Genomic DNA, 14,448 nt, shown 5'->3' with positions numbered 1-14,448 from the left:
ATGAACTGCCATGGGGAAGATGGGCTTGTCCACACCACTGCGTAACCCCTTCTCCAGCCAGTCCCATCAACTCAAGCCCGTTTCTGGGTGTTCTTGGGCCCCCTGCCCTGCCCCATTTGCCTCAGCTATGCAAAGCCCTTGTGTCAACTCCTGTCCCTGTGTTAGCCCAGAGTCCATCTCATAATGCAGAGATGGAAACTGAGGCCTAGAGCAGGCCAGGGGCTGTCTGCAGGGTCCATGACCGCTCACCTGCCCTGCCCTACTCCAGGGAAGGTGGAGGTCATCAATGCCCGGGAGACGGTGCCGGCCAGCCATGCCCCGAGCCTGCTGGACCAGTGTGCACAGGCTCTGCCACTGGGCACAGGTGACGCCCCATGGAGGTCCCCCACTCCCACCCCCCAGGCCATTAGGACTAATCAGAACACCCCCGCAAAGGAGCAGCGCCTCACGGACAGGCTGTGACTCCCTGGCACGGGGGGACACGGAGCCTGTGGGGAACCCCCAGCCCCAACCTGCAGGGATTGAGAAGGTCCCCCTTGGGAACGGGCTCTCTGAGGTGATCCAGGGAGAGGGACCAGGCTGGACAAAGGCCTGGAGGGTTCAGTGGAGATGGGTTGGCGGGGCAGGGTGGGGCTCCTGGGGCCAGTTTGTGCAGGGCCCCTTGGGCTTGGCCATGGACTTTGTGGGGAGCCACAGGTGATTTGAGCAGGGAGGGACGTGATCGGGTGTGGGCTCCAGAAAGCTCACTCTGGCTGCTGTAACTGGGGGGCCACATGTAGGGGTGATGGCAAACCTGGGAAGGCCTGGAAGCCACAGGGTTGAGAGCTGGGATGTGCCATGCAGGGGCCCAGTGGATCGGGGTGCCCGGGGAGCTCCGCGGCTATGCCGAGGCCCACCGCCGCCATGGCCGCCTGCCCTGGGCGCAGCTGTTCCAGCCCACCATCGCGCTGCTCCGAGGGGGGCATGTGGTGGCCCCTGTCCTCAGCCGTTTCCTGCACAACAGCTTCCTGCGGCCTTCCTTGCAGGCGTCAACCCTGCGGTGAGCCCCACATGGTGGCCCTGGGTTCCTGGGTTCAAGGCCATATCCTGTCTGGGCCCAGTCCACACCCCAGCTCTGCCTCAGTCCCTCTTACACCGGAGGATTGACCCTCGGGGTGCTGGCCAGGACAAAGAGTACTTTTCATGGCCCTTCCAGCTCCCCATGGCAGAGCCTAACTTGCGGTTAGGCTGCGGGGAGTTTATTGCCCAAGTGATAGGACTCCAAGGTGTGGATTTGGGCTCTGCCACCCGCCCTGGGGCCCCGGCCTCCTTCTCCCTCTCTCTGGCATGGCAGGAGGGCTTCAACTGCCACTCTCACCCGCCCCACCCAGCCCACTGATAGGCCCTCCCAGGAGTGAGATGACAGGCCCTAGGTGGACCCAGGCCCCACTGGGAAATTTGCCTTCCCTGGACCAGGGCCATGAGCTGGGTGAGTGGTGTCAGTCCCACCACCTCCTAGAGAATCAGTTCCCCGGTGTCCACCCCAGTGCCTCGGGACCCTGGGCCAGGGCGCCCCCCACTGTAGGGTCCTGAGGACTCCACCCATGAGAGCCCCGGAAGAGTGTGGCTGCCTCTGGGACCTGGCCCCACCCTGAGGCTCCCCCCACCCCCCAGCCAGCTCTTCTTCAACGGGACAGAACCCCTGAGGCCTCAGGACCCACTCCCATGGCCTGCACTGGCCACCACCCTGGAGACCGTGGCCACAGAGGGCGTGGAGGTCTTCTACACGGGGAGGCTGGGCCAGATGCTGGTGGAGGACATTGCCAAGGAAGGTCAGCCTCCCTGAGGTTCCAATACCCCATCCCTGCTGGAGGAAGAGCCAAGTTCTGGGCACTGGGGGTTGAGGGCAGGCTCCTTCCCAGGCCCTGAGGGAGTGCAGGCGGTGCCCGGGACCCCGAGAGGCCATGCACCTAGCTCTGCCGGCCCAAGGACCCCTGTGGTCCAGGACCTCAGAGAGCAGAGCCTGCGGGTTAGGGCCAGCAGAGGGGCGTTACCGATGGTCACGGCAGGTCTGGGTAGCCGAGCTGACCGTTCTCACAGGCTCTCATAAGCCAGCTCCCTCTCCCATCTTCCCTTTCCTTTCCCCAGCCTCCCTGCCTCTGGTCTCTGTCCACCCCTCCACGCCTGGCCCCAAGGGGCCAGTCCTGAGGCCACTGCCTACAGACCTACCATCATCCTGTGTCCACAAGGCAAAAGCATGAGTGGAATCCCATTGTGTGACCTGACAGCAGTGGCTATTCCTCCCTGCCTCAGTTTCCCATCTGTTCATGGAGCCCTCTCCTTCTCATCCCAGGGAGCCAGCTGACGCTGCAGGACCTGGCCAAGTTCCAGCCCGAGGTGGTGGACGCCCTGGAGGTGCCCCTGGGGGACTATACCCTGTACTCACCACCGCCGCCTGCAGGGGGTGCCATTCTCAGCTTTATCCTCAACGTGCTAAGAGGTAAAGCCCTGCCCAGAGCCCTGGCGCCCACCCCCTCCCCCGCACCCCCGGCCCCCGGGAACTCAGACTCCAAGCCCAAGCCCAGCCAAGGCCCAGCTCAGCCTCCTCCTCCATAAACCGGGTTCACAGATGCACAATATGAAGACAGAGCTGTGGAAACCAATCAGGATGGTGGGTTTTAGAGCTGGCCTCCAGCTCGACACATACGTGAGGCTTTGCTGAAGGGCGTGATATCATTCGTCCAGAGTCCTCCTCCCACTGGGTGACCAGTCCCAGACACAGAAGCAGGTGGGCTGTGTGGGTGGTGAGCTGCCTGTCAGGGGCGTGCACCTGGGGGAGCGAAGCCAGCCTAGCCCAAGGCAGCCTGCAGGGGGGTTCTGGCAGTGCTGAGGCCTGGGGCTGCCTGCGCTGGCTTAATATTAGTGTCCTGTGTCTGCCATTACAAATCACCACAAGCTTGGTGGCTTAAAATAACAGAAATGTGTCCTGTCACAGTTCTGGAAGCCAGAAGCCCGATATCTAGGTGTCCACAGGGCTGCATTCCGTTGGGGGCTCCAGGGGAGAATCTGTTCTTTGCCTTGTTGACCTAAATAAAAAACAGAACAAGGCTCTCAAAGAAAATGATGTTTGTTCCAGAGTAGGCATCGCGGTAGGAATACCCATGCTAGGGTAAACTATGTGTGTATTCAGGGAGGTGAAGGAAGACAAAAGTTTTCAAAGAGAAAATGAGGAAGATTATATAACTTTTTTGTTTACAATCAATGATAATTTATTGTACATTTTATTTTTTTATTGCATTATTATTATTATTATTATTAATTATTGAGACGGTGTCTTGCTCTGTCGCCTAGGGTAGAGCACAGTGGCACAATCTCGGTTCATTGCAAACTCTGCTTCCTGGGTTCAAGCAATTCTCCTGACTCAGCCTCCCAAGTAGCTGGGATTACAGGCATGGGCCACCACACGCCGCTGATTTTTATCTTTTCTTTTTTTCCTTTTTTTTTTTTCTTTTTAGACAGAGTCTCAATCTGTCACCCAGGCTAGAGTGCAATGGCACGATCTCAGCTCACTGCAACCTCTGCCTCCCAGGTACAAGCAATTCTCCTGCCTCAGCCTCCCAAGTAGCTGGGATTATAGGCGCTTGCCACGACACCGAGTTAATTTTTGTATTTTTGGTAGAGATGGGGTTTTGCCACGTTGGTCAGGCTGGTCTTGAACTTCTGATGTCAGGTGATCCGCCCACCTCGGCCTCCCAAAGTGCTGGGATTACAGGCATGAGCCACCGCGCCCAGATGATTTTTATCTTTTTAGTAGAGACGGGGTTTCACCATGTTGGCCGGGCTGGTCTTGAACTCTTGACCTTAACTGATCCACTTGCCTCAGCCTCCCAAAGTGCTGGGATTCCAGGCGTGAGCCACCTCTGCCTGGCTATTTTATTTTTATTTCATTAGTTTTTGGGGAACAAGTGGTGTTCGGTTGCATGGAAAAGTTATTTAGTGGTGATTTCTTTTTTTTTCTTTTTTTTTTTTTGAGATGGAATCTCACTCTGTGGCCCAGGCTGGAGAGCAGTGGCATGATCTTAGCTCACTGCAGCCTCTGCCTCTGAGGTTCAAGCAATTCTCCAGTCTCAGCCTCCTGAGTAGCTGGGATTACAGGTGCACGCTACCAAGCCTGGTTAATTTATTTATTTATTTATTTATTTATTTATTTATTTAATTTTATTTTTTTAGTAGAGATGGGGTTTCACCATGTTGGCCAGGCTGGTCTTAAACTCCTGACTTCAAGTGATCTGCCTGCCTCAGCCTCCCAAAGTGCTGGAATTACAGGCATGAGCCACCGCATCTGGTCTTTAGTGGTGATTTCTGAGATCTTGATGCACCCATCACACAGGCAGTGTACACTGTACCTAGTGTGTAGTCTTTTATCCCTCATTCCCCTCCCACCCTTCCCCTTGAGTTCCCAGAGTCCATTAGAGCATTTTTCTTTTCCTCTGAGATAGAGTCTCGTTCTGTCGCCAAGGCTGGAGTGCAATGGTGCGTCTCGGTTCACTACAAACTCTGCCTCCTGGGTTCAAGCGATTTTCCTGCCTCAGCCTCCCAAGTAGCTGGGATTACAGGCGCCTGCCACCACAACTAATTTTTTTTTTTTTTTTGTATTATTAGTAAAGATGGGGTTTCACCGTGTTGACCAGGCTGCTCTTGAACTCCTGACCTCAGGTGATCTGCCTGCCTTGGCCTCCCAAATTGCTGGGATTACAGGTGTGAGCCACCATGCTGGGCCCCATTATATCATTCCTTCTTTTTTTTGGAGATGGAGTTTTGCTCTTGTCACCCAGGCTGGAGTGGAGTGCAATTGCACGATCTCAGCTCACTGCAACCTCTGCCTCCCGGTTCAAGCGATTCTCCTGCCTCAGCCTCCCGAGTAGCTAGGACTACCCATGTGTGCCACCATGCCCGGCTAATTTTTGTATTATTAGAGACAGGGTTTCATCATGTTGGCCAGACTGCTCTCGAACTCCTGACCTCAGGTGATCCATCTGCCTCGGCCTCCCAATGTGTTGGGATTATAGGCATAAGCCACCATGCCCGGCCCATTATATCATTTTTATTCCTTTGTGTCCTCATAGCTTAGCTTTGGTATATAACTGTTTCGGGCCTGGCATGGTGGCTCACGCCTGTAATCCCAGCACTTTGGGAGGCCAAGGCAGGCAGATCACGAGGTCAGGAGATCAAGACCATCCTGCCTAACACAGTGAAACCCTGTCTCTACTAAAAATACAAAAAATTAGCCAGGCGTGGTGGTGGGCACCTGTAGTCCCAGTTGCTTGGGAGGCTGAGGCAGGAGAATGGTGTGAACCCAGGAGACAGAGCTTGCAGTGAGCTGAGATCACGCCACTGCAATCCAGCCTGGGCAACAGAGTGAGACTCTGTCTCAAAAAAAAAAAAAACTGTTTTGAAATGATCATCCTTGGCTAGTAGGATGCACGGAAAAGTGATAAGGGTGGCACTGGACAGGCCACTCGTGGGCAGATGTCTTTGCAGAAGTATTTTTTGTGTAAGATTGTGATGGCCTTCTTGTAAGGTTGTGAGCTGTTGTGTTTTTGAGGCAGGGTCTTGCTCTGTCACCTGGGCTGGAGTGCAGTGGCACTGTCAAGGCTCACTGCAGCCTCAACCTCCTGGACTCAAGCAATCCTCTCACCTCAGCCTCCCAAAGTTTTGGGATTACAGGCATGAGCCACTGCACCCAGCCGAGAACGGGGCACTTGTGCACGAGAGTCCTGTCTTCATGGCCTTTCCCTGGCTCTATTTTTCAGAGTTTTTTTTTTTTTTTTTGAGACGGAGTCTTGCTCTGTTTACTAGGCTGGAGTGCAGTGGCACAATCCTGCCTCACTGCAACCTCCTCCTCCCGGGTTCAAGCAATTCTCCCTCCTCAGCCTCCCTAGTAGCTGGGATTACAGGCACCCACCATCATGCCCGGATAATTTTTGTATTTTTGTAGAGATGGGGTTTCACCATGTTGGTCAGGCTGGTCTTGAACTCCTGACCTCAGGTGATCCACCAGCCTCGGCCTCCCAAAGTGCTGGGACTACAGGTGTGAGCCACTGTGGCTGGCTGCAGCTCTATTTTGAAAATTTTCACAGCCTCTTCCCACTTCCGGTGGCTGCCAGCATTCATTGGCTTGTGGCTGCCTCACTCTAGTCTCTGTCTCCGTGGTCATACTGGTTTCTCCTCTGCTGTGTGTCCTCTCCTCTGTGTGTCTGTCTTACAAGGACACTGTGGTCACATTCAGGGCACATCTAGATAATCCAGGATCATCTCCTCCTCTCAAAATCTTTAACGTACTTTAGGCCGGGTGCGGTGGCTCATGCCTGTAATCCCAGCACTTTGGAGGCTAAGGAGGGTGGATCACTTGAGGTCAGGAGTTGGAGACCAGCCTGGCCAACACAGTAAAACACCATCTCTACTAAAAATACAAAAATTAGCCGGGCATGATGGCCTGCGCCTGAAGTCCTAGCTACTTGGGAGGCTGAGGTGGGAGAATCACTTCAACCCAGGAGGTGGAGATTGCAGTAAGCTGAGATCGCGCCACACACTCCAGCCTGGGTGACAGAACAAGACTCCCTCTCCAAAAAACACAAAAAAGGCGGGGCATGATGGCTTACGCCTGTAATCCTAGCACTTTGGGAGGCCAAGGCAGGCAGATCACTTGAGGCCAGGAGTTCGAGACCAGCCTGAACAACATGGCGAAATCCTGTCTACTAAAAATACAAAAATAATTAGCTGTGCGTGGTGGCGAACACATGTGGTCTCAGCTACTCAGGAGACTAAGGCCCAAGAATCACTTGAACCCAGGAGGCAGAGGTTGCAGTGAGCTGAGACTGCGCCATTGCACTCCAGCCTGGGCAATAGAGTGAGACTCTGTCTAAAAAAAAAAAAAAAAAAAAAATCATTAACTTACTTTTCCACTTAAGGTATTAGTCACTCTTGTGCTGTATAAGGTAATATCCACAGGTTTTGGGAATTAGGATGTGGGTGGATCTTTCTGTGGTGGGGGGTGGGGGCAACATTCAACCCATTACATAGGGTGACCCCAACCAACCTGTGCCCCAACCTCTCTCCAGGGTTCAACTTCTCAAAAGAGTCTATGGCCAGGCCTGAAGGGAGGGTGAACGTGTACCACCACCTTGTAGAGACGCTCAAGTTTGCCAGGGGGCAGAGGTGGAGGCTGGGGGACCCTCGAAGCCACCCGAAGCTCCAGGTGAGGTTGCTGAGGTTGCTGGGCTGGTGGGCCGTCCTCCTCCCTGGCTCAGGACTTGGCATGAAACGAGGGTCAGGCCTGGTAGGGGGAAGTTGGAGGGATATGTATGTGGTTCTAGGCCAGGGCAGGACTGAAAGGGATCCCGGGGTGGCAGGTACAGGGGTCAGGTGCAGGAGTGGCACCATATCTCAAAGGACCTGGAGGGTGAGCAGAGTCTAGACCTAGCTGGGCTTGAGGGAGGCCTGGCCACAAGGTAGAGGACAGACTGGAGGTGGCCCCCATGGGGGCTGATCTCATCCTGCCCTTGGTTCTGCGGATTCCGCCTGGCCCCTCACTGACCCTGCCACCTGCCCACCCACCCCAGAATGCCTCCCGGGACCTGCTGGGGGAGACCCTGGCCCAGCTCATCCGCCAACAGATCGATGGCCGGGGGGACCACCAGCTCAGCCACTACAGCTTGGCCGAGGCCTGGGGCCACGGGACAGGCACATCCCATGTGTCTGTGCTGGGGGAGGATGGCAGCGCCGTGGCTGCCACCAGCACCATCAACACACCGTGCGTAGGGCCTGGGGGAAGGCGGATGGCTTCACTCCTCCTCTCCTAGACCTGCACACCCCCAGCCCCATGTCCCCTCACTTGTCCCCACGGGGCAGCACCTTGCTTTTGCCCTTTTTCTCCTCCTCTATTTCAAAAGAGGCCCCCACCCCTGACATCTCTGGCTGGAAAGGCTGCTGCTGGGGTGGCCCCGACCCAAGATTTACCTGGGAATGGGTAGCCTCACTCAGAAGGGTGCCCTGATGTGGGGACACAGGTGGGTCTTTGGGGACCCCTCCTGTGTGGTGCCAGGGAGAGAATAGCGGCTTCAGCATGCTTTGGGGCAGCTGTAAAACGAGGGGGTCCTGCAAAGCGTGCAGGGTAAGTGGTGTCTGGTGGGAGCCCCGGGTCCTAGCCCAGGCTCTTCTGCCTCCACGGCTGCAGCTTTGGAGCGATGGTGTATTCACCACGGACAGGCATCATCCTCAACAACGAGCTCCTGGACTTATGCGAGCGATGCCCCCGGGGTTCCGGCACCACCCCCTCACCTGGTGAGAACAAGGCTTCCCACCCGGGGTCCACAAGGGCACCCCACCAGGGGAGAGGAGGGAGGGGGCTGGGCTGGGGCTGCATGCTAACCCCTGGATGGGTCACTGCACTCGCCAAGATGCTGTTTGCTCAGCAGTGAGTGGAGACAGGGTGGGTGGAGCTCCCGGAAGGTGCTGGCCCCCAGTTCCAGGCGAGCGTTCCCCATCCTCCATGGTGCCCTCCATCTTGATCAACAAAGCCCAGGGGTCGAAGCTAGTGATTGGCGGGGCTGGCGGGGAGCTCATCATCTCTGCTGTGGCCCAGGTGAGTCTGGGGCTCCTGGCTCGAGTGTCTCCTCTCTGGGCAGCATACTGTCTGACTCTCTCTGGAGTGGGGATGTGAGGGCTGACGTAGGGTAGCAGGGTGCCCCCTTTCTCCCTGCAACCCTCATCTCTCCCCCAGGCCATCATGAGCAAGCTGTGGCTTGGCTTTGACCTGAGAGCGGCCATTGCAGCCCCCATCCTGCATGTCAACAGCAAGGGCTGTGTGGAGTACGAGCCCAACTTCAGCCAGGTGAGGCTGAGGTCCGAGCTGGATGCCTAGGGCAGAGCCCACTCCCCAAGTCCGTGCTGCTCAAAGCCACCTGGGAGGAACTCAGTCACTGAGATTCTTAGGCCAGGTACACTTCAACTTTGGGGGCCATAGGAGTTGGGGACCTTGATGGGTGAGGCTCTCAGTGGCCTCCAGGCCAGTTCTGTGGCCTCCAAGACAGAGAGCAGGGTGTTGTCTATGCTGCTCCCAGGCTGAGGATCTCAGCACCTTGGTCTCTGGTCTGTGGTTGATGCCATTTTTCAGAAGTGAGTTTTCCTGGCTGGGGCCTCTCAGACTCTCCCTCATGGTGACTTTTTCCTTGTGTGATTTGTAACTTATATTTGCAACTTTATTTGTGAAAGAGGTTGTTTTTCCTGTGGCAGTCTGTAAAGTGATTTTCTTCTGGGGCACTAGGGCATTGGTGGTAATTTTTACTATATATATAATTTTTTTTTTTTTTGAGACAGCATCTCACTCTGTTGCCCAGGCTGTAGTGCAGTGTTGCGATCACAGCTCACTACACCCTTGACATCCTGGGCTCAAGTGATCCTTCCTCCTCAGGCTCCCAAGGAGCTAGGACTACAGGTGTGTGCCACCACACCTGGATAGTTTTTATTTTTTTGTTTTTCGTAGAAACAGGGTCTCTCACCATGTTGCCTAGGCTGGTCTTGAACTCCTGAGCTCAAGCAATCTTCCCGCCTTGGCCTCCCAAAATGCTGGGATTATAGGCTTGAGCCACCATGCCCAGCCTACAAACATTTTTTTTGATTCCCCACAGAAGCCCATGGTGCAGCTCCAGGGGCTGAATTCTTCTGGCTGACTCCCCCTCTATCCTTAGACAGAGACTCAGCTTCCTTGGAGCATCTTTGGGTTGATGGATGCCCTTTGTTAGGACCTATTTAAAAGATTGATAGTGGCCGGGCACGGTGGCTCATGCCTGTAATCCCAGCACTTTGGGAGGCCGAGGCGGGTGGATCACCTGAGGTCAGGACTTCCAGGCCAGCTTGGCCGACATGGTAAAACCCTGCCTCAACTAAAAATACAAAAATTAGCCAGGCGTGGTGGCACACACCTGTAATCCCAGCTACTCGGGAGGCTGAGGCAGGAGAAACACTTGAACCCAGGAGGTAGAGGTTGCAGTGAGCCAAGATCGTGACATTGCACTCCAGCCTGGGTGACAAGAGCAAAACTCCATCTCAAAAAAAAAAAAAGATTGATAGCAGCTGAGGTTCCAGATCGTCAAAGCTGCCTCTCCTGTTATGAGACTTCTTCGGTCTCAAGTCCACCTTCCAAAGTCCTTAGAACCTGAGAACCATGGCCTTAGTCCAGGAACAGAGTGTAGTCCCAAGAGCCTTAGTTTTCAGACCTTGAGACTAAGGACCTCAGCCTGTTAGGCTCAAACTCTTGGAGTTTGCAGGCCTCCCTCCGCATGTAGGGTCCTTCGCATGACAGGAAGACCCTCTCAGGGCTCTCGGGTTCCAGGGATCTTAGATATGGAGGATTTCAAGATCCAGGGCACATCCTTTGGAGCCCTCCTCCCTTGACTCTTTTTTTATTTTTATTTTTTTAGACAGTCTCACTCTGTCACTCAGGCTGGAGTGCAGTGGCATGATCTTGCCTCACCACAACCTCCGCTTCCCAGGTTCAAGCAATTCTCCTGCCTCAGCCTCTGAGTAGCTGGGACTACACATGTGCGCCACCACACCTGGCTAATTTTTGTATTTTTAGTAAAGATGGGGTTTCCCCATGTTGGCCAGGCTGGTCTTGAGCTCCCAATCTCAAGTGATCTGTCCACCTTGGCCTCCCAAAGTGCTGGGCTTATAGGCATGAGCCACTGTGCCTGGCCCTCCCTTGACTCTTTTTTTTTTCTTTTTTTTGAGACGGAGTCTCGCTCTGTTACCCAGGCTGGAGTGCAGTGGCACGATCTTGGCTCACTGCAAGCTCCGCCTCCTGAGTTCACGCCATTCTCCTGCCTCATCCTCCCAAGTAGCTGGGACTACAGGCACCCACCACCACGCCCGGCTAATTTTTTTTATTTTTAGTAGAGACAGGGTTTCACCATGTTAGCCAGGATTGTCTCGATCTCCTGACCTTGTGATCCGCCCGCCTTGGCCTCCCAAAGTGCTGGGATTATAGGCGTAAGCCACCGCGCCCAGCCTCTCCCTTGACTCTTGACTGAAGGAACTTTGTCTTTGTGAACATCAATTCTCAGGACCTTTCACCCTGGGGACCTGAAATGATGAGAATTTGGGAGATGACAGTCTGGGGACTGGGATTAATGGAATCCAGTGACCCACGAACCTAAGGTTCTCAGCTCCCTTGGGGAGTTGGAATGTCAGCTATTCAGGTCTAGGGCTTTCCATGGAGTAAATCCTCAACTCTGGGTTGGAGACTTTGAGCCTCCAAGGACCTTCACAGCTAAGGCCCAGGGACTAGGGCGAGGAGAGTCTTTGATCCTCAGAGTCTTGGAGTTTGGCCAGTGGACTCTGAGGAATGGAGTCTCTGAGCACTGAAGGTCCAGCTTTGGCTTCAGCAGTAAAGGATCTTGGCCTTCAAGTCTAAGGACAGTGGGCAATTAGTAGGTCAGGCACGGGGAACTCATAGCCAAACGTGCAGGGCTCCAAAGACCTCATTTGCCCTGTCAGCAGCTCAGGCCATGTGGCATCACCCGATGCATCTAGATGTCTCCGGAATCTCAGGCCCTGCAGGGTGAGGTTCTCGGGCCATTAGTTTTTTTTGTTTTGTTTTGTTTTGTTTTTTTGGCTTGTTGTTGTTGAGACAAAGTTTCACTCTGTCACCCAGGCTGGAGTGCAGTGGCGCGATCTCAGCTTATTGCAACCTCCACCTCCTGGGTTCAAGCAATTCTCCTGCCTCAGCCTTCCAAGTAGCTGGGATTACAGGCCCGCACCACCATGCCCAGCTAATTTTTGCATTATTAGTAGAGACGGGATTTTGCCATGTTGGCCAGGCTGGTCTGGAACTCCTGACCTCAGGTATCTGCCTGCCTCGGCCTCCAAATTGCTGGGATTACAGGCATGAGTGACTGCGCCCAGCCAAGTTCTCAGGTCATTAGTCTTAAATGGTATCTGGAAACATGGGGCCCTAGTAGCACAGGTCCCTGTACTCTAGGACTTCTGCCCCTTTACAGACTGGTAGTTTGTGAGGACCATAGCCCCAGGGCAAGGTACTTGGCATCTTAGAAACAAACATAAGGCTAGGGGCTACTTTGGTCTCTGACTTCCTCAAAGTCCACAAACTCAGGGTCTTGGACCTCAGCCTATAGGCCCCCATGCCCTGAGTGTCTCACACTGTGGGACTGTGGGTGCCTTTAGCTTAGGGATCTAATTTCCTTGGATTCATGGGTATTCACGTCCTTATCCTAGCTGAATTCTCCACCAATAGGCACCAATAGGGCCCTAAAGTTGTGAGTTCCTGGGTGTCTAAGGTCTTGATATCATGTGTTGAGGTCATAGGTGTTTTTGAAAATTTTTTGAGACAAGGTCTTGTAACCACCCAATGGGTTCACCTTGCCGGCTGCCTAGACAGAGCGGATTCATCAAGACAGGGGAATTGCAATAGAGAAAGAGTAATTCAGGCAGAGCCTGCTGGGTGGGAGATCGGAGTTTTATTAGTACTCAAATCAGTCTCCCTGAACATTCGGGGAGCAGAGTTTTTTCGTGTTTGTTTTATTTTGTTTTGTTTTGTTTTGTTTTTGAGACAGAGTCTCGCTCTGTCGCCGAGGCTGGAGTAGAGTGGTGTGATCTGTAACCTCTGCCTCCTGGGTTCAAGCAATTCTCATGTCTCAGCCTCCCAAGTAGCTGGGATTACAAGTGTGTGCCACCAAGCCTGGCTAATTTTTGTATTTTTAGCAGAAACAGCATTTCTCCATGTTGGCCAGGCTGGTGTCAAACTCCTGACCTCAGGTGATCTGCCCACCTTGGCCTCCCAAAGTGCTGGGATTACAGGCATGACCACCGCACCTGGCTAGGGAGCAGTGTTTTTAAGGACAACTTGGCGGGTTGGGGGAAGCCAATGAGCCAGGAGTGCTGGTTGGTCAGGGATGAAATCATAGGGAGTTGGCTGGGTGCGGTGGCTCACGCCTATAATCCCAGCACTTTGGGAGGCTGAGGTGGGTGGTTCACCTGAGGTCAGGAGACCAGCCTGGCCAACATGGCGAAAACCTGTCTCTACTAAAATTACAAAAATTAGCTGGGCAAAGTGGCAGGCATCTGTAATCCCAGCTACTGGGGAGGCTGAGGCAAGAGAATCACTTGAACCTGGGAGGGGAAGTTGCAGTGAGCCAAGGTTGTGCCATTGCACGCCAGCATGGGTGACAGAGCGGGACTCCATCTCAGAAACAGACACACACAAAAAACCCCTGGAAATCATAGAATCATAGGGAGTTGAAGCTTTCTTCTTGAGCTGAGTCAGTTCCTGGGTGGGGGCCACAAGATCAGATGAGCCAGTTAATCGATCTGGATGGTGCCAGCTGATCCATCAAGTGCAGGGTCTGCAAAATTTCTCAAGCACTGATCTTAAGAGCAGTTTAGGGAGGGTCAGAATCTTTAGCCTTCAGCTGCATGACTCCTAAACCATAATTTCTAATCTTGTGGCTAATGTGAGTCCTACGAAGGCAGTCTAGTGCCCAAGCAAGAAGGAAGTCTGCTTTGGGAAAGGGCTGTTACCGTCTTTGTTTTAAACTATAAACTAAGTTTCTCTCAAAGTTAGTTCAGCCTACACCCAGGAATGAACAAGGACAACTGGGAGGTTAGAAGCAAGATGGAGTCGATTAAGTTAGATCTCTTTCCCTGTCTCAGTCATAATTTTGCAAAGGCGGTTTCAGTCTTGCTCTTTTGCCCAGGCTGGAGTGCAGTGTCATGATCAAAGCTCACTGCAGCCTCAAACTCCTAGCCTCAAGGGATCCTCCTGCTTCAGCCTCCTGAGTAGCTGGGACTATAAGCACAGGGCCACCACACCCGACTAATTTTTTCTTTTTTCTTTTCTTTTCTTTTTTAATAAAGATGTGATCTCGCTACGTTGCCCAGGCTGGTCTTGAACTCCTGAGCTCAAAAGATCCTCCTGCCTCGGCCCCCCAAAGTGCTGGGATTACAGGTGTGAGCCACCACGCCCAGCCCAATTTTTGATTTTCTTTTAGAGACGGTGTCTTGCTTTGTGGCTGTTCTCAAACTCCTGGCCTCAAGTGATCCTGCCACCTTGGCTCCCAAGTGGCTAAGACTGTAGGTATGTGCCACCACGCCTGGCTTTTTTTTATTTCTTATTTTTTATTTTTTAGAAACAGGATCTTGCTGCATTGCCCAGGCTGGTCTCAAACTCCTGGCCTCAAGTGATCCTCCTTCCTCAGCCTCCCAAATTGCTGGCATTACAGGTGTGAACCACTGTGTCTGGCCTCAGTGTCTAAATCTTGAGAAGCCACATCCTCCATCGAAGGCCCCCTGAACTCAGATTTGCACCTCAAGGCCCTGGTGTCCTTGGATCCAGAACAGACATGAACTTGCATTTGGAGGTCTTCGGGCCTGGGTGGTGTCCTTCGTACATAG

The 14,448-nt window shown here is 53.7% G+C and overlaps 1 protein-coding gene across 15 annotated transcripts in view; it reads left to right on the top strand.

The window, feature by feature from the left end:
* The window catches only part of GGT5 (gamma-glutamyltransferase 5), a 29,096-nt gene that overhangs the window by 13,985 nt on the left and 663 nt on the right, over window positions 1-14,448 (top strand). Inside the window, exons 3-12 of one of the 15 annotated variants that reach the window (XM_055105861.3) lie at window positions 269-364; window positions 844-1,039; window positions 1,654-1,811; window positions 2,333-2,479; window positions 7,101-7,237; window positions 7,602-7,792; window positions 8,216-8,322; window positions 8,457-8,623; window positions 8,762-8,872; window positions 14,184-14,276. In XM_055105861.3, coding sequence (XP_054961836.1) covers window positions 269-364; window positions 844-1,039; window positions 1,654-1,811; window positions 2,333-2,479; window positions 7,101-7,237; window positions 7,602-7,792; window positions 8,216-8,322; window positions 8,457-8,623; window positions 8,762-8,872; window positions 14,184-14,276 — 1,403 coding nt within the window. Of the gene's footprint in view, window positions 1-268; window positions 365-843; window positions 1,040-1,653; window positions 1,812-2,332; window positions 2,480-7,100; window positions 7,238-7,601; window positions 7,793-8,215; window positions 8,323-8,438; window positions 8,624-8,761; window positions 8,873-14,045; window positions 14,146-14,183; window positions 14,277-14,448 lie in introns of those variants that run through there. The other 14 variants (XM_055105860.3, XM_055105859.3, XM_063603110.1 and 11 more) reach the window with 14 other exon arrangements.

This window comes from Pan paniscus, chromosome 23, assembly GCF_029289425.2.
Source record: "Pan paniscus chromosome 23, NHGRI_mPanPan1-v2.0_pri, whole genome shotgun sequence".
In the NCBI taxonomy this organism is placed as follows: Eukaryota; Metazoa; Chordata; class Mammalia; order Primates; family Hominidae; genus Pan; species Pan paniscus.
This window is presented reverse-complemented; position numbering and strand designations above follow the sequence as displayed.